The following is a 24,061-nucleotide window of genomic DNA, read 5'->3' as shown; positions in this document are numbered from 1 at the left end:
AATAATAACAAAAGTTAAAACAGAAGAAATCATGATCAATCACCTCTTCAGACTCGGTTATGTTTTAATTAGATTGGCAGATTCTTGTACGAAACCAAACCTAAAAGAAGTCCTCTAAAAGCTGTGTCTTTTTAATTGTTTTGGTCATGGTCTCTGAAACTTTTCAACTCACCCGTGTATGTACGTGGCGAAATGCGAGAAAAAAATAATACCCGGTTTCCACACTATTTTGACTATGTACAAGTTTAGTTATAGGGGTATAGTCGTATTATTTATTTATGTACAGTGCCCAGGCATCTCTTTTCCATATAGCTAATTAATGTTTGTTTCATAGCTATAGAGTGCAATTACTCCTTTTTTTAACAGACATCACACATACAATAGTTGATGTGTTCATAGTTCATACGTGACATGATTTATTTTGTATTATGTGTGTGATTTCCTCTAGTAGCACGTAACATATGGATGTTGGAGGTCAAAATCGAATGTGAATTCAATCTTCCAGTCTCTACTACCCTAGATCATCTTTATCCCTACTCTATAATTTACTTCAAAAATGGAGTGGTGATGAAGATGCCCTAACGTCCCCCAATTGTTAAGGAACAAATTTGTTTTCTAAATGACTACTTATTGTTTGATGGAAATTTTTCTAACTAACAAAATTGTAGAGGACATGCATTACCCTTTCGAAAAATGTCATTATAAACTACTAGTTATAAAGAATCTAGAAGTAGTGAGATAAGCTAATTGTTATTTTCGCATTCTAACAAAAGAGAAAATGGACCACACAGCCGTTCAAGCATTACAATCAACAGCCTACCAGTCAATGAATAATAGTAGATGTGATCGGTTAATCGTACAACATACACATGAAAGACACATAATTACAAATAAATTCAACTAAGAGACACATATGCCTCTTACAGTCCACACAAGAGTTTCTTTCCCCGAGAAGATATAAAAATGTTTTCATCTCGTCTTCCTGCATGACTGTATTACATACATAGGACATATTACATATCTTCATCTTCGCTACCAAAATACATGGACATTAAAGAAAACAACGAGTCTCCAGTTTTGAGATCTACCGAACTTCAACTTCATGATTCAGTTTGTGCAAGAACAGGTAAACCTTTAAATTATACGATTAATAATTATTTATTAGCAATTAATCACGTTATATTGTCGCTAATAATTACGTTGTGTTTTCTTGATTAAATAAGGAACGTTGTGGACGGCAGTGGCACATATAATTACAGGAGTGATCGGAGCAGGAGTTTTGTCGTTGGCGTGGGCCACGGCGAAGCTTGGCTGGATAGGTGGTCCTGCCGCCCTTATAGGCTTCGCCGGAGTCACACTTGTCTCTGCTTTTCTTCTCTCCGACTGCTATCTTTTTCCTGATCCCGACAACGGTCCCCTCCGCCTTAACTCTTACTCTCAAGCCGTGAAAGTGTATTTAGGTTACTCTCCAAAAACTCAAATTGCAATTTTGTTCACACAAAAAACAAAACAAAATTTGTTTTATGTGGTTGAGAAAGATTAACTTGTATACTAGCTGAACACGGAAGTAAATAAAAAAATAAATTTCTAGGTCTATGATCAGTTCGAATACTGGCAAGAAAATAAAATTATTTCTTAGTATATATTAAGCCCTAAGACATGGAACTTTTGTTTACTAATTTTTTTTTCGTTTCAAATTTCGATTAATTTGTTCAGATGGTTAAATATAATATGCAGGGAAGAAGAACCAGATCGTATGTGGGGTCTGTGTATACATTAGCCTTGTTGGTGTTGGCGTTGCTTATACCATTGTGACAGCTACTTGCATAAGGTAATAAGTGTAAACATATATTTCATAATTTTCTTATAAAATTCATAATTTTTAATATTGACAAGTTGAAGGTAATAGTGTAAACATATATTTCATGATTTTCTTATAAAATTCATAATTTTTAATAATGACATGTTGAATTTCTTCATTTCATTACAGAGCAATTTTTAGATCGAATTGTTATCATAGAAAAGGACACTACGCAACATGTTCTTATGGAGACAAGAACAACTACTTCATGCTTTTGTTCGGTGTGCTTCAGATTTTTATGTCACAAATACCTAATTTCCACAACATGCTTTGGCTCTCTGTTGTCGCTGCGGTTATGTCTTTTGCTTACTCCTCCATTGGTCTCGGCCTCGCTTTTGGCCAAATCATAGGTAAACATATATCATCTATCGTATTTAGGTTAAATTTGCTTCTGATAACAACCAGTGAAAAGTGATGAGTCAAGTGTAAATTAATAGTGTCAATTAATTTTGAAGATTGAAGACTATATATTTAATACATTTTGTGTGTTGAAATGAAGAAAACCGGCAAATTGAAGGAAGTGTAAAGGGAAGTCCAGCAGAAAACAGAGGTGCAAAAGTATGGTTAGTGTTCCAAGCTCTTGGGAACATTGCCTTTTCTTATCCTTTCTCAATCATACTTCTTGAAATTCAGGTAAATATCTTAAACTCAGGTTTATCTAGTGATGCCAAGTTATATTACTTAATACATTAGCTACTCTGATCCATGATATTTGGAAAAAATGTAGTATAGATCACAAAGAGTTGATATCTTGTTGATCAAGAAACCTCTTTTTATGCGGTTTGAATTAAAAATTAACAATAGGATACATTGAGATCGCCACCAGCAGAGAAACAAACTATGAAGAAAGCCTCGGCCGCTGCCGTATTCATCACAACATTCTTCTACCTTTGCTGCGGATGTTTTGGTTACGCAGCATTTGGAGATGCCACACCGGGAAATCTCTTGACCGGTTTCGGTTTCTATGAGCCATTTTGGCTCGTCGATTTCGCTAACGCTTGCATTGTTCTTCATTTAGTTGGTGGATATCAGGTATCATACAAACGAAACCATAATTTTAATTTTATGAACAAATAGAAAACTAGTTAACTATAGTCAATAAATGCAAAATATCTTGCGTTGGCGTTTATAATTAACAAATAATTTGTTTAAAATACTAGAACTTGAAGTTAATTTTGATATAACAGTTTATGCAACGTATAAGATAATCTCTAATGTATTTTGTTATTTGTCTTTTAAAATAGAAAAATTCTATAATAAATGTGAAATTTAATCTAATGTATTTTTATACAATAGTATTCCTTTATTATATTGTAGATAATTTATAAAAGAAAATAGTAATCTCTATTTTAGAGTTAAAAAATAGAAATGGTGTAGAGTAAAAATACCTCTAATTAATACTAGTATATAGACAAATATAATGATGAGTTAGAGAATAAAATTTATATAATCCCCCCCCCCACATTTTTTAACAATAGTATTCCTTTATTATATTGTAGATAAATGTCATATTTATTTATAAAAGAAAATAGTAATCTCTATTTTAGAGTTAAAAAATAGAAATGGTGTAGAGTAAAAATACCTCTAATTAATACTAGTATATAGACAAATATAATGATGAGTTAGAGAATAAAATTTATATAATCCCCCCCCCCCCCCCCCCCCCCCCCCCCCCCCCCCCCCCCCCCACACACACATTTTTTAACATAAAATTGCATTTCAGGTCTATAGCCAACCAATTTTTGCAGCTATGGAAAGAGTGCTAACAGAGAGATACCCACAAAACAAGCTCATCACCAAATTCTACGGCTTCAAACTGCCATCATCACGAGGAGTAACGGTGACACTGAGTCCAATGAGGTTGTGTCTGAGAACGACGTATGTGGTGATAATTACAGGAGTGTCAATATTATTCCCATACTTCAATGAAGTACTTGGAGTCTTAGGGGCAGTTGGGTTTTGGCCTTTGGCTGTGTATTTTCCTGTGGAGATATGTATATTGCGGAAGAAGATCCCAGTTTGGACGCGAAAATGGCTTCTTCTTAGAGGTTTCAGCTTTGTTTGCTTGCTCGTCTCTCTCTTGGCTCTTGTTGGATCCATTTATGGACTTGTCGCAGCAAAACTCCGATGATTAAACAACTTACTATGAAACATTCTAGGTTTGAAAAAAAAAACATACAAGGTTTGTTTTGGTTTTAATGTTTTTATTTGTGTGTATGCATTGTTGCATTTACTTACGGGTGTGTTTTAACAAAGATTATCTTATTTATTTTAAAATGTGACATGATCATTAAATTGTCAAATGTGTTAGGTAATATAATTTTGAAGATTTATATATTTGACTTTCTTTATTCCCCGTATGTATGATCATTTGTAAGCATTGTTCTAAAACATGCCTTGTAACTAGTAACTATTAAGAGAATAAGAACAAAGAGAATTATTTGTACTATTGTTCTTTTCTAATTTTGATAAGGAACATTTTTTATTTTATAATTCTTTAAAATTAGAAGAGAACGACAAGAAATTATGTGTAACAAACATTCTTGATGAATGGTGTAAATTTAAGGGAATAATTAGGAATTCATTATTCTTATTCATTGGTGACCATTTACACCCATGGTGTATACGTCTGTCTTTTTTAGACAACTGAAAGTGTGATATTTTATATCCAGTGTTGCCTTTGTCTTTTGTCATCTTTTTAGAAGAAAAAATAAAAGGTATTTAGAGCAAGATTATCGCCGTCCTTATGGACATATCTTAGCATAATAATCATTTAATTTAAATCAATAATAAAGAAAAAGGAAAGGGACGTTTGCTAATTAAGAAGTTTTTATGCTAGTCCTTAAGTGCACGTGTCAGCCTCTGAAAAGAAGACCGAATCTTATTACGGTCTTTCTCGTTTTCATCGTCTCCCTCTTCTCTCCCGATCTGTTGTCGCTCAATCCACACCGCTCTGTCCTCATATACGAACCTTCTCCGCCGCTTCCAATCAAAACCAGGTATGTGTTCCTCCTCTGTCTTCTGTTTTCAGAGTTGGATGAATTTTTTGTCATTCTCGATCAATCTTCTCTGTTTCGGGGATTGGTTGGATTTTGTTGTGACGATTTGATTGTATGCTTTGTGTAATCTGATTGAATGGTTGGTGTTTGAGTAAATTAGATTGAAAATTAGGATAGATACAGGGAATTGAGCAAAAAAAAATTATTTAAGAATCCTTTGTGTAATCTGGTTTTGTTCTTGTAAATTGATGATAATAAAATCGTACTCGATGCTGATTTGAAAGGATTTGTTCATGTTGTTGGTTTCGTATCTGGTTATACGAGTAGAAGGTAGCTTCGTCTGTGTTCGTTCTCTTTGTGATTTTCTTTGGGATACAATGGGTTTATCATCTACAATGACGTTGTCCAAGCACTTCTACACTGAAGTTGTTTACAACGATCAAGGAGAGAAACTTCAAATGCGCTGGCGTAAGATCCACCAGGATACCTTCGAATATCTGGTGTCAATGAGAGGTTTAAATCTGGTGTCAATGAGGTTATCTTTCTTTACCAATTGCGTTGACTAGTATTCGTTGTTGATGATATAAAGAATCGGTTTTGTTTGTTTTTTTGGACAGCTTTCCTCTAACGATCAGGTTGGTGAAGAGTTGACTCAGTCCGGCGTGAATGTAACGTGCAGAATGTGCTTTTGGGGAGAAAGCCAAGGAAGTGAGAGAGCAAGGAGGATGCTTTCTTGTAAAAGCTGTGGTAAAAAGTACCATAAGAATTGTGTAAAGTCTTGGGCTCAACATAGAGGTACTTTCATTTGATTCGTTTCTGTGTCCTACTTTCTCTTGCTTGGTAAGGCTTTTGAAGTCTATAATTGTTGTAAATTGCAGATTTGTTTCATTGGAGTTTATGGAGATGTTTAATGGTTTGCGTTTGTTAGATTACTTGTCGTTTGTTAGATTCGCCGATGATATGATTACCGTTTGTTGTAATTTTTGATCTACTTTCATGAATAAGAACACCCATTTGCACATTCATTAGAGACAACAAGAAGTCTTACCAATAATCTACAGTTTTGAAATTGTCTTTTACTTTTGTCTCTTAATATAAAATAATAATAAAATAAGCTAAGGACTTAAAAATTAGTCCTACTAATAATGTTGCTCTTAGCTTTTCTCCAAAATCAAAAGACAACTCTGTAACTAAAAAAAAAGCTTTCATAAAAGTTCTTGGCAAATGAAAAGTTAGTTTAATGGCTAATCGAATTAATAAGACTAATTAATTTTATTTAATTACCCGGTTAGTTGAAAAAAGACAAAATTTAATTAGCTGGTTAGGTGGTGTGTGTGTTTTTGCGATAAGAGGTTGATCACTCCAACAACCCACAGTACTATCTTTCTTATCCTTCTCTTCCTACCAACCATGACCTCCGCGTCCGCCACGTGGACTCCCACCTCCCTCCAGCTCCGTCTCGCTTTGAGCTCCCGCGTTCGTTGGAAACCTCGCTCCGTCTACTTACAACCGACGCGGTTCGCTAGCAAATCCGGTTTAGTAATCGTCTGCGTTTCGCAGCGGACCGGATCGGATTCGTCGAATCCGCCAGCCGATGGTTTGGCTGGGTGGGACGATTCCGGGAACGACGTCAGCTCTTCCACAGCCAAGAAGAAGAGTTTCGTTCAAGGTATATACTCTGAGCTGATGAGATGTGTGTTCATTGAGAACGGAATAAGTTCAATTCAGCCTGATGAAGTGTATATAGATTACGCTAATGTTTTGCACACGAATCTTGTGTTCTTCTGCTTTAGATGATGAATATCTGATTACAAATTGGAAAAAATGCTTGTTTAGCGAAGTGTATAACACTAATAGTGTGATTGTTAAGAGTCATGATTCTTTATAGAGGTTGACACTCATACACTATAGTGAAGTTGAACACTATTTTTTCAGTAGTCACATTGTGATGCTTAGATGGAGCTTAGTTATAATAACTCTTCAGGATCTAAGTCTCTCTCTCTCTCTCTCTCTCTGTGGAGCTCTGGTTTCCTGGTGGACTGATAACTATCTGTAAGTAGTTTGCTTTCAGGTGTAGTGGGGGCTGGAGTCGCTGGAATCGTTTTGGTTGCTGGGCTAAGCTACGCAGTAGCGTCTTTTAACAAGCGTAGTAATAATCCCAGTGAGTGTAATCCCCTTCTTCTGTTAGTTACATTTACTTTCAAATCCCTACTCAAGCTTGCTCCAGTGCCTTGTTAAGAATTTCTCTGTAATTGATGTAGACGGCAATTCAATTTTGAGTGCAGGAGTGAAACAGGAAATGCAGCCGTTGACTTCTCATCAGGAAAGTGTGATTTTATCATCTGATGAAACGCCTAGTGATGAAGGCAAGGTAGCGAATAGTGAGGAAACAAATTTTAAGGAGGATGAGATTCTAGAAAGTAATGGTATAGGCCAGCAAGGTGGTGAAGATAAGATACTTGGTGCTGAGGATTCCTCATTTGATGGAACAGATGCCACTGAAAATATCACTTCCCAATCTGATCCTGAGACACCTGAAAGTGAGAAAATAATTTCTGAGGTTGTAGATTCACAAAGTAGTAATCTTGATGGTGCGGACAATCCAACTTCTGAAGATCCTTATAGCGTTCCAGACACTGAAACAACCAATGTGTCTGATTTAGAAAATCAAGCCAACAGTGAGAAAGTAGATTCCATGTCTTCTTTATCTGACAGTTATGCCACCGAGACTGTAGCTCTTGGCGTTTTGGTTCCTTCACAGTCAGATTCGAGTTCAGATCCTCATACTGTGCCACTATATGATACGAGGACAGAATTCTCGACTATGACTGAGGATCTTTCTGAGGTAAACGGCACACCCGAGGACTTGGCTGCGGGAAGTACGTCATCAGTCTCGGACATAGATACAGAGAAAGAAACTGAATCTTCAAAGCCTCCTGTACCAGAATCAACATATTGGTCAGAAAATGAACTAAACATGAATAGTCAAGATGAGCTTGGCGACAGGGGTTCACCTTTGGAGACACTTAGCGGTGGAAGTGCATACTATTCAGCAGGAATTCCGGCACCGTCTATACCTTTTCAAGTAAATCCTGGGAATATTCTTGTCCCCGCAGCTGCGGATCAGGTCCAGTGTCAAGCATTTTCTGCTCTGCAAGTTCTGAAGGTAATATTATTTTTATGTTGTTCAGCTTATGAATCATTTTTTCAGCTTATGAATCATTTTTCCAGGTCATTGAGACAGACACTCAGCCTAGCGATCTATGTACTCGCAGAGAGTATGCTAGGTGGCTGGTTTCTGCCAGCAGCGCATTATCAAGGTATATTTTCATGATATTGTTAGTGTATCTGGGTGAGTTAGAATGTTTGTCATTGGTATTAAAATGTGAAATTCATACATTCATGTGTGTTCTTCAACTCTTTGCAGAAATACGACCTCAAAAGTGTATCCTGCTATGTATATAGAGAGTGTTACTGAGCTTGCTTTCGATGATATTACTCCTGGAGATCCTGATTTTTCATCCATTCAAGGTGGAAGTGGATTCTGAATTTTACTCAAAAAGAAGATAACCTGTGATGCTAAATTCTGTTTACGACTTTTCAGGGTTGGCAGAAGCAGGACTTATCACGAGCAAACTTTCTAACCGAGATTTGTTTAACGACATTGAAGGCACATTGTTGTTTTTCCCCGAAAGGTATATATATACCACTGGAAACTCATCCATCTTGTCAATGTTTTTTCGTTTTTTGTATACCTTATTGACAGTGAGTGTAGATAATCTTTTACTGGTAAGGCTGGCTTAGGATGTCAGTGCTATGTCTTGAATATCTAATCAAACAAAACGGCATAAAATCATTGTTCTTTCTGTTTAGAATATTATGGTGCTTTGTACTTTCACAATACATTTGCATTCATATGTAGCTTATATCTACGAGTTAAACTTGGTTCTTTTCGGATGCAGCCTTCTTTCACGCCAGGATCTTATAAGCTGGAAAATGGCCTTGGAGAAACGACAGCTTCCAGAAGCTGACAAAAAGGTTACATATCAGCTTGGTTTTATTCACTACGTATCATAATATTGCAGATAGTCATCATTTACTTCATCATGCAGACGCTGTATAAACTCTGTTGACATTGATAAGATAAACCCAGATGCATGGCCTGCCATTATATCAGATTTATCTTCTGGGGAACAAGGAATCGCTGTCCTTGCATTTGGTATGCGCAGATTTCACAATTTGCATGTCTTCTAGAATAATAATGGCCTTGTTATATAATGCACACCCCTTTTCATAGGTTATACAAGATTGTTTCAGCCTCATAAACCCGTAACTAAAGCTCAAGCTGCCATTGCTCTTTCAAACGGTGAGGCTTCTGTCATAGTCAGTGAGGAACTGGCACGCATCGAAGCAGAATCAGCCGCTGAAAAGGCCGTGTCTGTACATAACGCCCTAGTTGCAGAGGTCGAAAAGGATATCAACGCCAGCTTCGAGAAAGAGCTTTACATAGAACGAGAAAAAATAGAAGTGATCGAGATAATGGCGGAACAGGTTAAAGTGGAGCTGGACCAGCTGAGGGAGAAGAGAGAGGAAGAGAGTCTGGCGTTGGTGAAAGAACGAGCTGCGGTTGAGTCAGAAATGGAGGTGCTCTCAAGGTTAAGACGTGAAGCTGAAGAGAAGCTGGAGGCTTTGATGAGGAACAAGGCTGAGATATCTTTTGAGAAGGAGAAGGTTTCGAGTCTTCGAAAAGACGTTGAAGAAGAGAGCCAGCGGATTACTAAGTTGCAGTATGAACTAGAAGTTGAGCGTAAAGCCCTGTCCATGGCCAGGTACTTCATCTAATGTTAATAATGTCAAAGAGTTTATCTGCTAGTGTCTGTATCCTCATGTGTTATATGTTCAGATCATGGGCCGAGGAGGAAGGAAAGAGAGCTAGAGAACAAGCAAGGGCCTTAGAAGAGGCTAGGAAGCGATGGGAAACAAATGGACTAAGAGTTATTGTTGACAAAGACCTTCAAGAGGATGTAGAACAGAGCGTATTGCTTAACACTATAGAGCCATCCTCGGTTTCTTCAACCGAGGAGAGGGCTCAAACACTAATGGATAAGCTCAAGGAGATGGCAGAATCTCTGGGAGGAAAATCACGGGAAGTGATCTTCCTTGTGATGGAGAAAATACATTTATGGATTATGGTTTTGAAGGAATACGTAGAGAGTTTAGGGAAGCGAGCTGGAAAGATGAGAGAGGCAGCCATTGTTAGTGCAAAAGGAGCAGTGAAGGAGGTTGAGAAAGGGACAGCTCAGGTGGGTGATAAGGTGAAGAGAGTGGCTGAGGAGTGTAGAGATGGAGTTGGGAAGATCTCTCAGAGGTTCAAGACCTGAGATAAGTTCTTAAACTTTGCTATCGTTTGTAATTTTGTTTCCTTCAAATAAAAGTAAAAGATAATAAGATGGTCATAAAATTTGACAGTGTTGGTCAGTGATGATGAGAATTCAAAACTGTAACATTTTGTAATCTTTGTGATGTGCTTACTAACACTCTAGTTCAACACGTTACAGCTGCCTCGGCATGGTACATTGAGTACATTCATCGGCAAATAAACACTCCATGATTGCTAGTATTATGGCAAATAATACCATGTTTATATTCTTTCTTTTTCTTTTTGCTTAAAAAATAATGTGGCTGGTTAGGTTTGACCATTAATAAATCATGTTTTGGACATTATAATCTGTTTCCATAAAACCAGAAAAACTAGGATCGATGGATCCCTTAAAGAAGAGTCTTGCAAAAAAAAAAAGATAAAAAAAAAGAAGAGAAATTCAAGAATGTATTAAATGGAGAGAATCTTATTTCTTCTCTTCTTTCTCAACATCGGCGGCTCTCTTGGCTCTGGCACCAGCATGGCGTTTGTTAGTGCGCTCGAGACGGATCTTGTCATAAGCCTTGAATGACTTCATGTCAGAAGTCACATTCACAAGCTTCATGGCAACCTTTTCTCTAGCAATAGGCATGTACTCTCCTTGCATTTGAGTTGCATTAGCAAGCTCCTCTGAAGTAGAATCACCAGCCTATAAAACAACAACAAAGTCATCATCAAAATTGTCATTACATAACAAAAACTCAAAGACATCTCAATATTCTCACTCTCTATCATACCTTGACTACACGTGATCTGCGAGGGAACACAACCAACTTGGCCTTGTAAGTCTTCAACCTTTGGACATTGGACTGAAGACCCTCCAAGGAACGGTTCTTACGACGGTGATCAACTGAGATACCGATCGTTGAAGCCATCTTCTTTGCAATACCAGCAGCCTAATTAAACCCGGGACAATTATTATTTATTAGTTTCCATCATTACATCTTTCAAAAAATGAACCTTAACAATAAGACCAGACAGACCTTAAGCTCTTCGAGAGTGAACCCTTTTCCAGCTCTGACTTTCATGTTGTACTTAATAGTCTGTCCATGAACAACAGGTCGGAGAGATCCAGAGGTGGGACGAGGGAAGATCTTCACCGCCTTCTCTTGTCTCGCTGAAAAAAAAAAGACAAACCATCATCAGTTCATCACACATAAGAGTCTTATCAAGAGACAAACATTACATAACTAAACTTAAAACTGATGTAACTAACCAACTCTTCTCCTGGTTTTCCTAGCAGGTTGGTTAAACCATGTCTTAACAGAGTTCTGCCAGTGCTTCCTGAAGTGTGATCCAGGGATCTCATTGTTATGCTTCATCTTCTTACCTTAGCTGCAATAATAAAAGAACAAAATTCAATATGAGATCATATATATATGTAAGAACAAATCAGAGTTCATACAATGACGATGATAGATAGAGAGAGAGATAGGGTCACTCACAGCTTCTTCTTCTTCCTCCCGCGGCTTGACAAAAATGTCTAGGGCTTCTTCTCGGATTTTAGATGTCACTCATTTAACACATTAAAAAGCCCTGATATTACTATTGGGCTTTATATGGGCCGATCTCCTTTTCATGTACCCGACAAACTATTTAAAACGGTGACGTTTTTGAATCCAAACAAGGGTAAAGCTTCCTATATACACCAGATAAGTAACAGTGAAGTGGACAGACACCTATCGAAGGAGCGTCAGCGAATTTGAAAATTTTCCGTAACGGCTCTCTCTCTCTCTCACAAATCCGATTGATGGAGACGAAATCGATGAGCAAGGCGGTCCGCGTGGTAGCTAGGGTGAAGCCGTCGTCGTCGGATCCGGCTGTAGAAGCTTCGTCAGCGTCATCTGTATCTGTTCACAAGAGAGATCAATCGGAGACGGTTTCGGTTTCCTTCGGAGCTCAATTCGCTGGGTAATTCTCTATCTTCCCTCACTGATTGAACGGGAGATTCCGATTCTCATACATACGTATATTGATTTCTCGTTCTCTCTATTGTATATATGTTGTTGCAGTTCGAAAGACTCATGTGAATTGGATTATTTCTATGAAGAAAACGAATCCGCGAGTTCGATTCTCACCAAGGAGATTAAACCTCTCATTTCTAGTGTCTTTGAGGGTAAAGATGCTAATGTGATTGCTCATGGAGCAAGATGTAGCGGGAAAACGCTTCTTATTCAGGTATTGAAATGAGCTAATCATCAGTCACGGTAGATGAAAATGTTAATTGTGGTTATCGTGTGATTTGGTTTGTAGGGATCTGAGTGGGAGCCTGGTTTGGTCATCCTTTCAATGGCTGAGATGCTATCCATGGCTGAGGAAAGAGGAGACTCAGTTTCGGTTTCGTTTTACGAAGTCTCTCAAGAAACTGTTTATGACATCATAGACCAAGAGAAGCGAATGGTTTCTGTATTGGAAGGTGCACAAGGGAAGATTCAGCTAAAAGGACTTTCAAAGGCAAGTCATTTAGTGTTATGGAGCATTAAGTCTTGGTATAACATCATTGATGAATCAAAGTTTCTGCTTTCAGGTACCTGTGAAGTCACTCTCGGGATTTCAAGAGGTGTATTTCGGTCTCAACAAAATCCAGAAGCTGGTCAATGACCCTCCTCTTAGGAGCCATAGAGGTGTGATGATACATGTTAGTAAGGGGGAAGTTCATTCAGGATCCTTTGGGAGGATGAATTTTCTTGATGTGGCAGGTTGAGAGTTCTTATATCAGTTTGTTAGTTATATTTTATGTGTGATAATTTTCTGTTAGCATCTGATGGGTGTTTTCTTGTCTTCCTTTTTACAGGATATGAGGACTCTAGAAAACAATGCAGTGATGCTCCTCTAGAGATTACCAGGATAAATAAATCGATATATGCTTTACAGAACGTCCTGTATGCTATCAATGCAAATGAATCTCATGTGCCATACAGGGAGAGCAAACTCACTCATATGCTGAAAGGTTGTTTACAAGGAAGCAACAGAACATTGCTGATCACTTGTCTGGTATGTACTTTACTGGCTGTTGAGTTGATGCTTTAATGGCTGTTGAAGTTGTAACTGCAAGCATTGCTAACCATTTAGTTTCTTGTTTCAGCCGCGAGAATTTAGCCAAGACTCATTTTACATGCTAAACTTAGCATCACGGATCTGTCTAGGCAGTAAACAATCCATGACTAATGCTACTAAGAAGAGCAAATGTCCTGCTAGATCTCTTTCATCATCATCTGCCGCTCAAAATAAATACACACCTTTGGCTGTGTCTGCTACTTCTAGGCAACAGACAGGGATAAGAAAAAGTGTGACAGAGAGAAAGTCTAAGCTCAAGACTCCAGCTTCTGCAATTAAAGGAAGGTAAAGTTCTATACTTTCATTACGAACTAGTATCATTTCTAAGCCTCAGAATCTCTATGTTATCAGTTTCAGAACATCATATAACAATGATATTTTTTTCTCTCATATGATTGAAGGAAACTGTTTGGTGAAGCAAATGATTCGTTGAATTGTAAAAATAGCTCTAAGAAGGTAATTCATCACGTGTTCTTATTCTAATAAATGTTCAGAAATAGTTTAGTTATACTGTTTTGGATGTTGTAGATGGAAGGCAAAGCAAGGGTAGCAGTGAAAAAGGTAGAGCTTCTTATTCTGAATGGTTAGAATAATTCTCTTCAGAGTCCTTTCTCACTGCGAATAACAATTGTGTTTATTTTAATGCAGGAAATCTCCACTCCAAAAGTTGTCTTGAACGTTCAGGCCTCATCATCTGAAGAAGTAAATTCTTTCTAGCTTTAACTATATGGAGCTGTGTGGAGGATATGTATTTACAAACGCATTACTTACCAACTCTTTTATTATTTAATGTAGGAAGTCTGTTCTTCAGTAATGGTTACAGATTCTCAATCTTCAACGGTAGAAGAGGTAATATTTCATAATAACGTATGACCTAGATGAACATCATCAAAACATATTTACATTCAGTGGTTCAAGGCTAACAGTGATTCTCTAGCAGGATCACTCTGTCCCAGCTTTATCAAGTTCTGAAACAGCCATGGAACTGGTCAATCTACAATTTCTCTGCATCTCAAACAGTTGTTTCCTTTGTTTAGTTTCTGCTTGAACAAAATCTCTAATATTTCTTCTTTCATATCTAGAGCTATGCAACCACTGCTTCTTTCGGCTCAAAAGTTTCTGACACTACATACAAGGTAGTTTTTATAGGTTTATGTTTTATGTCAACACCTAAATATCCATAGTACTGACATCTCTTTCATCCTTCAGGAGACACCCCTGAAACATGAGGAAGGGGTTTTAGAAGACATTTATTGTGATGATGCTATTGCATGCAAAGGTAAAACTGGAAAGTTGATATACAAGTTTGATTTTCTGGGAATTTAGCTCTTATTATATTTGTTCTTTCTATTGCAGCCCAAATAGTAGAGAGAGGTGAAAACCGTTCAGTCATTGAAGAAAATCTGACTCTAGTTAATGAAGGTAGATTGTGAGTTTAATGATAATTAATCTAAGAAGCTGTTATATACATAAAACTTATTTGAATTTCTGGCGTCTCTCTTGATTGTAGGAGAAAGCTTGGACAAAGAGAACAACTGTTTTCTAGCCAATGAAACTGCATCACCACCGCTCAGCCTGCAGCTTCGAGAACTTTCCATGAATTTAAAGTTGCTATTTAATTCCTCAAACCTTCCATCCCCACCTGAGAAGTATCAAACTGCCCTAACTAAAACTCATGTTGAAGAGCTACCACAACATAGCGAGATTACTGCTGAAGCTGAGCTAAAAACACCTGAGAGAAGTATGCCTTCAAAGATTAACTGTACTCCTTGGAAGACATTCAGTGCACACAGCTCTAAACTGAAGGTACGAAACAAGCATAGTTTAAATTGTTCTTATTTGAATATCTCTATTTATAGTTGACTAATAGACTTTTTTTTTTTAATTCTCTGGAATGTTGCAGAATTCTGCGGTTGGAGAGTATCTTAAGTTTTTAAACACAGCAGATAAGTAAGTTTGTTTCTCTCTATAACTTTCCATTTCCTGATAGTTTATGGGTACAACTCATTGGATTCACATGGTTGTTTGGAATACAATGTGATGAAATTCTTGTCTATATTGGTGTTATAAGGAAGTGAACTAAACTTTTCTCTTCTCGTGGTATTTACAGGGAGGATCTAAAGAAGCTAAAGGTTAGATAACTAGCCTGATCAAAAAGTCCTTATATGATTGTTTATGGTATGATAGCTAACTCGTGGACATGGACTACATTGATGGGTGATACAGGGTATTGGAGAGAAGAGAGCTACTTACATAGTAGAGCTCCGCCAAGAATCTCCCGAACCATTTAAGGAAGTAAGTCTAATATAAACGTGAATAACAACGTTCATTTGAGCTGTTTTATAAGATTCTTGTACCTTCCATTGCAGCTTGATGACTTGAAAGATATCGGACTCTCAGAAAAACAGGTCAGCTTATTATCACTGATTTGTTCAGTGTCTCTCTTCCTTAGATGTCTATCTATCTATATCTGTCTTAATCGCTCAGAGATTGTGTAATGTTATTGTTCGTTGACAGATTAAGGGATTGCTAAGGAAGGAGATTGGCGATATTTTTCAGTAGCTGAAGAACTTTCTATATGGTCACAGCTGAAGTATATTGATGCATGTTTTCTACAAAGAGTTTGAAGGATTATATCCTGAATCTGTGTCGTGACCCTTCTACTGTCCAATGTGAATGATTAGATTATTTATCATTAGCTACAGTACCTATCATTTGACATATCAATCATGCAGTCATAAACTGTCGCTTTTATTAACAATAATCTTTACCTGATGGAAACAAGCACTGACACAAACACAACATAAGAGATTCTAAAGCAGAAGTAGACAGGAGATCACTTAATCTACTTTGTTATCGTCGGCTGAGAAGTAAATCTCACAAGACCGAGGAAGAAACACAGGCAACAAGAGGCCAAACAGGTTGTAAAACCACATGACAGTGTTAACCGACGCAATGGCTCTTCCTCCGTACAATCTTACTGGACCACCGGGACGTTGAGTATCAGAGAACTCGGCTTTAACCCAATCCAACAGAGCGAAGATACGACGAGCGTTGTAGAAAACCGGTCCGAGAATACCAATGGGTGTTGCGAACCGGTCGGAGAAACCAATAGGTTCGGTGAAGGCTTGACCGGAGAGGAGGAAGAGATGTGGAGCTGCAGCTCTGACACCGTGGATGTCTCCCCGGTATAGTCCATCTCCGATATAGCAAATCGGGAAGAGTAGGCCTGAGAGAGAGAACGTTTATAAGAAAAATAAAAAGAAAACGTTAATAACAAAGATGAGATAAGGAGAGAGTGAGAACCGATGATGGCAGTAGCGAGGAAGTAAGCTTGAAAGAGTTTGTTTTTAGGGTTTGAGAGTCTCCTCTTCTGCTCGTTTTGCTTGCGTGGGAAGGCAAACCTAGAGATGAACTCATACAAGTATATATAAGACAGTATAACAAACGCTACTTCTCCGATACCAACGAGTCCTTTAGCAGCTAGTAGAATCATGAGGGAGAGAAACACAAGCTGTCTCTTGCGGCTGATGAGGCCACGTTTTGGCGGAGGTGCAGAAGGTTTAGGATCGGTGTGACCACCGTGCTCTCGTATCTCTTCCGGCATTAGAGAATACTATCTATTCTTCGGTTTCAAGAGTTGTTCAGAAGCTGTTTGAAGTTGAGGTTTTGTGTTTGGTTTGGTGAGGAAAGAAAAGAGTGTAGATATGAGAGTGGTTGGCCTTCTCTGTCTTCTTATCTATTTCTGGGCCATACAATTATTTTTTTCACCTATGCCAAAAAAGAGAGAAAAAGGATAAGAAAGGGAGATATTAGTTTATTGTTATTTGTAGATTAATGACAAGTGGTCAGCTTGAAACCTCTCGGTGTTGTGGAAGATCTTGAGATCCCAAAACAGGTTAATAAAACAAATTAGAAGACTAAAATGAGATATATACTAAACACCCTTAATTGCCAAAGTGAGTAAATTTTACTGGAAATGGCTTCAGACTCTATCTCAAGTTTTCTCATTATATAAGAAGACTAGTGACACTAGTCATATCCTTTCTAAATGGCATGTGGAGTGTGAGTTTCTCTCAAATGAAAACATGCCTATCTTCTCTATTATTCTTATTTATTTTAATTGTGTAAAAATATGTGAAAAAGTTTGAAACTAGACATCCACTTTCAGTTCTATTGTTTTCTCACTCAGTCATAGAACATAATTTGGATGGTGGCACAATGATAACATAAGCACATTGCACAAACCATTAGAAATTTTTTTTCTTGACATCAAACGGCCGTTGTACCGTTAAATTAGATTGTATGCTATTGTCTTGATTGTTGTGTGATGTGTTACACAAGCATGAAAATATTGATCAAGGACCAAAGAGTACGTATTGTTAGAGATAGGCAGGCCGTCCTAACTTAATGGTGTATGTAGCCCATTCTAACGTTTTAGTTGGATAACAAAGTGGCCCATTTCAACTAAAGAAAAATTTGCACCATAATATGTGTACAACTCATGGATCTAATTTCTGCAATACTGTTGGATTATCTATAGGCTCATATCAGTAGATGTCTATCAAACTTTCCAAGAAATTCATTTTCAAAAATCTAGTCTATTTTAGAAAAAAATATTGGTGGGCGAGGGCGACAAAACGCGTAGACTATAGATGAAGGAACTGGACCAAGTAAGTGGACGTGTTGGCTCCGTGTTTTGATTATTCGGTGTAGGTTTCTACCTAAGGTTGTCCTTTCATAGCATATACCTCCCTGTGTTTGATTATTCTTTTTAGGTTCTACCTAAGGTTGTTCCTCTCATAGCATATACCCAAGGAACTTTTCATTTTACCTGACAAACAAACTATGAAGTATTTATTCATTGAAACTAGATAAATATATATAAATAATATGTACACGAATGATTATGGTCGTGCAATATATACATGGGACAAAATCGTAAAACAAGAAAGATAAGAATCCATCTAGACTCTTGATCAAAAGCAATCGAATGTTCATGATACACCCAGAGATATACTATAAATACATATCAACACTTACCTTAAGTCTCTGTCCCTGGTTCTAGTTAAATCTTGCCCTAACGAAAAATGTCGTCCCGTGGCCGAGAAGTGGAAGTGACCATCTCATCAGCAAAGAATATCAAGAACGTGAACTGGCGCAACGGTCCAAACAAGCCATACGCCGTCGTATGGATCGATCCAAAGTACAAATTCTCCACCAGAGTCGACGAAGAGGACGACACGTGTCCCTCGTGGAACCAGACATTTGTCATCCCTTTGCCTCCGGGCAACGACGACTACGACGATGACAAAGTCTTCATCGACGTGGTGCACGCGGGAGGCGAAGAGAACACAAAGCCCCTCATCGGCTCCGCTCATCTCAGCCTCCGTGATGTCATCGACGACGTCGGCTTCGGCGTCCCCGTGGAGAAAACCCTCAAACTCAAACGCCCCTCCGGCAGACCCCACGGCAAACTCGACGTCACCGTCACCGTCAGAGAGCCTCGGTATCAACCGTCTCCGGGTTCTTACCACGCGCCGCCATACGGTTATACTCACGCGCCACCGCAACCTGTTTATGGTGAACCATACACTCACGCGCCGCCGCAACCTGTTTACGATTACCCTTACGCGCCACCGCAGCCGTACGGAACCGCTTCGTACGGACAGTCAGGTTATACGGCGGAGAAGGAGAAAGGGAGCAAGTTTGGTGGGATGGGGACGGGGCTGGCGGTTGGGGCAGTTGCCGGAGTTCTTGGTGGGGTGGCGTTAGCGGAGGGATTGGATGAGGTGGAGGACGACATCGCTGAAGAAGCAGCGGAGGATGTGGAGGATGATGATGCCGGAGAGAATGACGAGGACTTTTAATCCTGCTGTTTAATCATATTCAATAATTATATATGCCGACAAGTCCTCATTGATTGTCGACATCTATCAGTTTGTCAAAGCTGTTATAATCCGTCTGTAAAATAAGGGAAAAAAAAAACAATGAAAGAGATTGTGCTTTACCAGATGTAATGAAAAATTATACCATTTGAATATTAATTTATACCATTTGAATATAAATTATAAACTTATAAATTTTAATTTTTTTCGATCCTGGCTATTATTTAGCACTTAGAGCAGTTACAGCCTCAAGTTTTCATGTGAATATCTCAAAAGTAGCAAATTCAAAAATATAATATATCTATTGTTAGATATTTTAAAACTTAATTCGAGTCCAATCATTTCCCAAATATAAATGAGAAACTAATTTCTATAATTTTTATATACACAACAACATATATTTTTTTTTTGAGATACTCTTTGATAACTTTGCAACATAGTTGCTCTTATATGTGTTGACAAAAAAAAAAGTTGCTCTTATATGATTCTCTAGTACATGTTGCTCCCCACCACCCCTAAATGGGATACCTGACAGCTTGAAGTACGTTTTTACCATACATTTTAGATTTCTATGATAAATTTGGGGAGGAACTTGAGAAGAAGGAAGGTCAGGTTGTGGCTTCCATATTAAGAAACAAATAAATTAACCTTAAACATCATTCTTATAAAATTATAAGTGTTCAAATTTCTATCTAAAACTAACTTGAACTCTTCACACTCAGTTGGAAAAAACAGAGAATGGATACATAAAAGAAAATACATTTCACATATGACTAGTATAAAGAGAATGCAATCTTGTCTTCCAGTTATTACCAGTTGATTGCCTTTGAATGGCCAAGCTCATTCTCTAACTTGGGGCATGTGATGATCTGTCGTTCACGGATGACAATTCTAGTTATGCGGTGAGCACGCAAAGCAAAATAACTGCTTCTTTTTTTGTGTTGAATGATTCTTTCGTATAAAAAATGTACACATCCATATGTTTTATGAGCCTGATGAGTATTTATCCGTTATACTCATATCTAAACCAATATGTTTTAAGGTAACCACCACAAACAGCAATCTGTAACAAATCTGCATAATATTCGATAACAAAACTTTGCTAGTATATTAGTTGCACATTGTTTGGTAATTCCATTACAATTGCAACGGCTTGAATTCGCAAAAACTCGGTACATCTTATTTCCATGAGACCATGAAAAGGTAGAAGAGTTATTTTGCATTTAGGATATGTATCGTTGAAAGAAAGAAAAAAGTGATAATTATTTTGAAACTATGCATACATAAAGTGTTAAAAAGGTGTATTTCGTAGATTCTCAAGTCTTATACATGAATTCTTATGCACTGTACCTTTTTAGAAATTTAATGTACATGCATGCACATTTGCTATATTCCGACAATCATCTAGTAAAATAGCCCTAAATTTCAACATACAACAAAATATACGTACCCTTCTGAAACAAATCGGGTGGGGGTTGAAAAAAAGAAGAAGAAAAAATAACGGTGCCGAACTCGTCCTTCAAATGAGCTACCCAACATAAATAAACAGTACTTCGATCACCCCTAGCTAGTTAATCACTTAAAAGTCATTACCTCTAACCATATAAATATTGGAAGTATTATCTCTAATTGCCTATATATTAACTGATAAGATCATAACAAGAGTCATGGCATCGTGGGATCATCTCCACTTGTATACCATGTTCTATATTAGTTTAGTGGGCAGTTATTTAGTTGACATGTTCTTGTGTATTTAAGTTACGTATGTTTTGTGTAATGGGATATGAAAAGAAAATTGAAGTAACTTGTGTTTTGTTCTATTTAGTTTGTTCTTTCACAAACTCTCTTAGCTTTGAGGAGGGGCCTTAATTGGCATCAAAGCAAACTTGTGTTCTAAGGTATCAAAGGATTAAGTTCACTCTTAACAATTGGTATCAGAGCACTTCTATCCTGCGATTTCGCGTCACCGATTTGATCCAGAGCACTTAACTGTGGTATCAAATCACTTTCACCCACAAAAAAAATAACCAAAAAAAAAAAAATGTTTCAGCAGCTTTATGATTGTGAAGATTATTACGATCACGTCTACTCTGTTCACGAGCCTTTGTATGACGTATACGATGAAGATGTTGTGATGGACTTCCATGAAGTGCAAGCTGAAATGCTCCGGAAAGTTCATGACGAGCTCCAAAAGATGAAAGTTTGTATAGCGGATAGTGTCAAGCGTCTCGAGAAGACCGTTAATCATATGGTGGAGGTGGTGAAAGATATGAGATCTAGTGAAGAAAAAGCTAGCGATGGTAACGTTCAACAACCTTCTCAAAGATGTGTATCAGTTACGCAATCGGCGAACTCAACGCTAAAACGTGGACGACCTCGAACGGTTCCGTTCCGCAAATGTCAAACTTCACATGTTGGCAAACCAAGAAATATTAGCCCAATAACGTACAGAGATGGTCTTGGCTCTACACGGACCCAAAAACAAGGTACACTGCCTCAAGCACCTTCCATGCGATGGAGATTCCAAGTTTCAGCCTATGCTCTAGATGGTGCAATGGAAAAAAATTCTTTTGGTGGGGAAGGTGGTAAAGGAAACCATCCATTTGATTGTGGAAAAGTTAGGATCATGGAGAAGCTGTTCTCAAAGATTGGTATGAACTTTGGGGACAAAGTTCTTTTAGAGGGTGGAGTATTGATAAGATCATAACAAGAGTCATGGCATCGTGGGATCATCTCCACTTGTATACCATGTTCTATATTAGTTTAGTGGGCAGTTATTTAGTTGACATGTTCTTGTGTATTTAAGTTACGTATGTTTTGTGTAATGGGATATGAAAAGAAAATTGAAGTAACTTGTGTTTTGTTCTATTTAGTTTGTTCTTTCACAAACTCTCTTAGCTTTGAGGAGGGGCCTTAATTGGCATCAAAGCAAACTTGTGTTCTAAGGTATCAAAGGGGTTGATTAAGTTCACTCCTAACATTAACATACAGAGTATCGATTTGAGGACCTCTCAAACACCTTTTGAATCTTTTTATTCTAAAGGACGAAATGTCAATGAAGCTACAGATCTTAGGCAAAGAAGTGATCAAACCTGATTCACCTAATCATCTCCAAACTCTTCATCTTTCTCTCTTTGATCAATTTCTTCCTTCAACATAATTTCAGCCATTTTCTTCTACGATGATCAACCAAACCAAGAAGAGATTCTTGTCCATAGGCTCAAGAACTCACTCTCTCAGACTCTTTCTCTCTTTTATCCACTCCCTGGACGTATCAAAGAAGGCGTTACTGTCGATTGCAATGTACTTCTCTCGGATGTTTTGAGAAACCCATCAGATGCCGATTTGGTTCACAAACTCATTGTCTCTCCAGAGTCCAGACCCAGCTGATCCAGGAACCTGGCCTTTGTTGCATGTCAAGGTCATTTTCTTTAGAGACAGAGGCTTCGCGGTTGCTGTTAGTGCCTCTCACAAGGTATGCGACGCGGCCTCGTTGTCAATGTTTGTTCGCAGCTGGACTAAGGCTGCGAAAGGGTTTGTCCGTTTGCTGATATCTCTGTGGGGTTTCCTCCGTTACTCGAACACAAAACAAAATCCAAGATAAAGAGCTTTGTCTTTGGTCATTTGATGATTGAAAAGCTAAAAACATGTCTATCTATCTACCGAAAATTCTAAAAACATGTCTATCTATCAATAAAAGCTCTTGTAATCCCAATTTCAAATCTATAATATTTCTCTACAAAAATAATAAGTTTCCCAAAATATAAGTTTTTAGAAAATTTATTTAAAACGAACATATTGATCAAATATTCTAAATGAATGTCCATCTATCAACAAAAACTCTAGTTATCCTAATTTCTAAATCATAATTCTAAATCTACAATATTTCTCTACAAAATGATAGATTTCCTAAAATAACAATTTTTAGAAAAATTATTTAAATGATGCAACCTATTGATCAAAAATTCTAAAAGAATCCACATTTATCAACAAAAAATCTTGTTATCCTAATTTCTAAATTATAATTCCAAATCTACAATATTTCTCTATAAAAATAATAACTTTTCTAAAATAGCAGTGTTTAGAAAATTTATTAAAAAATACAACCTATTGATTAAAAATTCTAAAAGAATGCTCATCTATCTACAAAAACTATTGTTATCCTAATTTCTCCATCACAATCGAAAATATATAATATTTTTCTATAAAAATGATGACTTTCCTAAAATAGCAGTTTTTACAAAATTTATTTAAAAAAAAAAACCTATTGATAAAAAATTCTAAAAGAATTCCCATCTATCAACAAAAACTCTTGTTATCCTAATTTCTAAATTTTTAATCTCAAATCTACAATATTTATCTACAAAAAATGATGACTTTCCTAAAATAGCAGTCTTTTAAAAATTTATTCAAGAGTATAACCTATTGATAAAAAAATTCTAAAAGAATTCTCATCTATCTACAAAAACTCTTGTTATCCTAATTTCTAAATTATAATCTCAAATCTACAATATTTATCTACAAAAAAATGATGACTTTCCTAAAATAGCAGTTTTTAAAAAAATTATTCAAAAGTATAACCTATTGATAAAAAATTCTAAAAGAATTCCCATCTATCAACAAAACCTCTTGTTATCCTAATTTCTAAATTATAATCTCAAATCTACAATATTTATCAACAAAAATGATGACTTTCCTAAAATAGCAGTTTAAAAAAACATTATTCAAGAGTATAACATAATGATAAAAAATTATAAAGAATTCCCATCTATCTACAAAAACTCTTGTTATCCTAATTTCTAAATTTTAATATCAAATCTACAATATTTATCTACAA

General features: G+C 37.1%; 6 protein-coding genes across 8 annotated transcripts; 4 read left to right on the top strand and 2 right to left on the bottom strand.

Moving 5' to 3' along the window:
- Window positions 1-383: 383 nt before the first annotated feature.
- On the top strand, window positions 384-4,198 carry LOC103865680 (probable amino acid permease 7). Its single transcript, XM_009143511.2, has 7 exons — window positions 384-1,126; window positions 1,224-1,460; window positions 1,738-1,831; window positions 1,991-2,211; window positions 2,361-2,494; window positions 2,666-2,893; window positions 3,585-4,198. The coding sequence occupies exons 1-7, from the start codon at window positions 1,045-1,047 to the stop codon at window positions 3,990-3,992; spliced, it is 1,404 nt and encodes a 467-aa protein (XP_009141759.1). The 5' UTR covers window positions 384-1,044; the 3' UTR covers window positions 3,993-4,198.
- Window positions 4,199-6,186: 1,988 nt separating this feature from the next.
- LOC103865709 lies at window positions 6,187-10,436 on the top strand. The gene is made up of 10 exons (XM_009143551.3): window positions 6,187-6,529; window positions 6,932-7,021; window positions 7,122-8,026; window positions 8,092-8,180; window positions 8,288-8,391; window positions 8,465-8,555; window positions 8,823-8,919; window positions 8,986-9,079; window positions 9,158-9,689; window positions 9,764-10,436. Exons 1-10 carry the CDS (start codon window positions 6,271-6,273, stop codon window positions 10,239-10,241), a joined length of 2,739 nt encoding a protein of 912 aa, XP_009141799.2. The 5' UTR covers window positions 6,187-6,270; the 3' UTR covers window positions 10,242-10,436.
- A 93-nt stretch (window positions 10,437-10,529) lies between these two features.
- LOC103865696 (60S ribosomal protein L13-3) lies at window positions 10,530-11,793 on the bottom strand. Of its 2 annotated transcripts, none has more exons than XM_009143540.2 (5): window positions 11,685-11,744; window positions 11,496-11,614; window positions 11,263-11,396; window positions 11,017-11,175; window positions 10,530-10,928 (listed from the first exon to the last, which is right to left on the bottom strand). In XM_009143540.2, exons 2-5 carry the CDS (start codon window positions 11,599-11,601, stop codon window positions 10,707-10,709), a joined length of 621 nt encoding a protein of 206 aa, XP_009141788.1. In that variant the 5' UTR covers window positions 11,602-11,614; window positions 11,685-11,744; the 3' UTR covers window positions 10,530-10,706. The 2 variants fall into 2 exon arrangements, with proteins under 2 accessions (XP_009141788.1, XP_009141778.1); XM_009143530.3 differs by having other exon boundaries at window positions 10,538-10,928; window positions 11,725-11,793.
- A 109-nt stretch (window positions 11,794-11,902) lies between these two features.
- On the top strand, window positions 11,903-16,063 carry LOC103865717 (kinesin-like protein KIN-10C). 2 transcript variants are annotated; one of them, XM_009143562.3, is made up of 20 exons: window positions 11,903-12,190; window positions 12,292-12,457; window positions 12,533-12,733; window positions 12,807-12,978; window positions 13,074-13,273; window positions 13,365-13,621; window positions 13,738-13,792; window positions 13,865-13,897; window positions 13,985-14,038; window positions 14,132-14,185; window positions 14,274-14,324; window positions 14,419-14,472; window positions 14,546-14,615; window positions 14,693-14,758; window positions 14,847-15,142; window positions 15,240-15,286; window positions 15,447-15,468; window positions 15,563-15,631; window positions 15,706-15,744; window positions 15,854-16,063. In XM_009143562.3, the coding sequence occupies exons 1-20, from the start codon at window positions 12,030-12,032 to the stop codon at window positions 15,896-15,898; spliced, it is 2,112 nt and encodes a 703-aa protein (XP_009141810.1). In that variant the 5' UTR covers window positions 11,903-12,029; the 3' UTR covers window positions 15,899-16,063. The 2 variants fall into 2 exon arrangements, with proteins under 2 accessions (XP_009141810.1, XP_009141817.1); XM_009143569.3 differs by having other exon boundaries at window positions 11,913-12,190; window positions 14,277-14,324.
- A 3-nt stretch (window positions 16,064-16,066) lies between these two features.
- Window positions 16,067-17,065, bottom strand: LOC103865733. Its single transcript, XM_009143581.3, has 2 exons — window positions 16,643-17,065; window positions 16,067-16,565 (listed from the first exon to the last, which is right to left on the bottom strand). The coding sequence occupies exons 1-2, from the start codon at window positions 16,941-16,943 to the stop codon at window positions 16,177-16,179; spliced, it is 690 nt and encodes a 229-aa protein (XP_009141829.1). The 5' UTR covers window positions 16,944-17,065; the 3' UTR covers window positions 16,067-16,176.
- Window positions 17,066-18,165: 1,100 nt separating this feature from the next.
- On the top strand, window positions 18,166-19,419 carry LOC103865744 (protein SRC2). The gene has a single exon (XM_009143591.3). It carries the CDS (start codon window positions 18,427-18,429, stop codon window positions 19,204-19,206), a length of 780 nt encoding a protein of 259 aa, XP_009141839.1. The 5' UTR covers window positions 18,166-18,426; the 3' UTR covers window positions 19,207-19,419.
- Window positions 19,420-24,061: the final 4,642 nt, after the last annotated feature.

This window comes from Brassica rapa, chromosome A09, assembly GCF_000309985.2.
Source record: "Brassica rapa cultivar Chiifu-401-42 chromosome A09, CAAS_Brap_v3.01, whole genome shotgun sequence".
NCBI classification, from domain to species: Eukaryota; Viridiplantae; Streptophyta; class Magnoliopsida; order Brassicales; family Brassicaceae; genus Brassica; species Brassica rapa.
The sequence above is the reverse complement of the archived record's forward strand: the minus strand, read 5'-3'. Positions and strand labels throughout refer to the sequence as shown.

Coding starts and splice junctions, on each gene's coding strand:
- LOC103865717 (XM_009143562.3), top strand. CDS start 12,030: ATGGAGACGAAATCGATGAGCAAGGCGGTCCGCGTGGTAGCTAGGGTG. Junction 13,793..13,864: donor GTAAAAATAGCTCTAAGAAG/GTAATTCATCAC, acceptor TGGATGTTGTAG/ATGGAAGGCAAAGCAAGGGT. Junction 15,745..15,853: donor TCGGACTCTCAGAAAAACAG/GTCAGCTTATTA, acceptor GTTCGTTGACAG/ATTAAGGGATTGCTAAGGAA.
- LOC103865744 (XM_009143591.3), top strand. CDS start 18,427: ATGTCGTCCCGTGGCCGAGAAGTGGAAGTGACCATCTCATCAGCAAAG.
- LOC103865680 (XM_009143511.2), top strand. CDS start 1,045: ATGGACATTAAAGAAAACAACGAGTCTCCAGTTTTGAGATCTACCGAA. Junction 1,461..1,737: donor AGCCGTGAAAGTGTATTTAG/GTTACTCTCCAA, acceptor TATAATATGCAG/GGAAGAAGAACCAGATCGTA. Junction 2,212..2,360: donor CGCTTTTGGCCAAATCATAG/GTAAACATATAT, acceptor GTTGAAATGAAG/AAAACCGGCAAATTGAAGGA.
- LOC103865696 (XM_009143530.3), bottom strand. CDS start 11,601: ATGAAGCATAACAATGAGATCCCTGGATCACACTTCAGGAAGCACTGG. Junction 11,397..11,495: donor GAAAACCAGGAGAAGAGTTG/GTTAGTTACATC, acceptor TTTTTTTTTCAG/CGAGACAAGAGAAGGCGGTG. Junction 10,929..11,016: donor GCAGATCACGTGTAGTCAAG/GTATGATAGAGA, acceptor GTTGTTTTATAG/GCTGGTGATTCTACTTCAGA.
- LOC103865709 (XM_009143551.3), top strand. CDS start 6,271: ATGACCTCCGCGTCCGCCACGTGGACTCCCACCTCCCTCCAGCTCCGT. Junction 8,027..8,091: donor CTGCTCTGCAAGTTCTGAAG/GTAATATTATTT, acceptor TCATTTTTCCAG/GTCATTGAGACAGACACTCA. Junction 8,556..8,822: donor TTGTTGTTTTTCCCCGAAAG/GTATATATATAC, acceptor TTTCGGATGCAG/CCTTCTTTCACGCCAGGATC.
- LOC103865733 (XM_009143581.3), bottom strand. CDS start 16,943: ATGCCGGAAGAGATACGAGAGCACGGTGGTCACACCGATCCTAAACCT. Junction 16,566..16,642: donor CCTCGCTACTGCCATCATCG/GTTCTCACTCTC, acceptor TCTCTCTCTCAG/GCCTACTCTTCCCGATTTGC.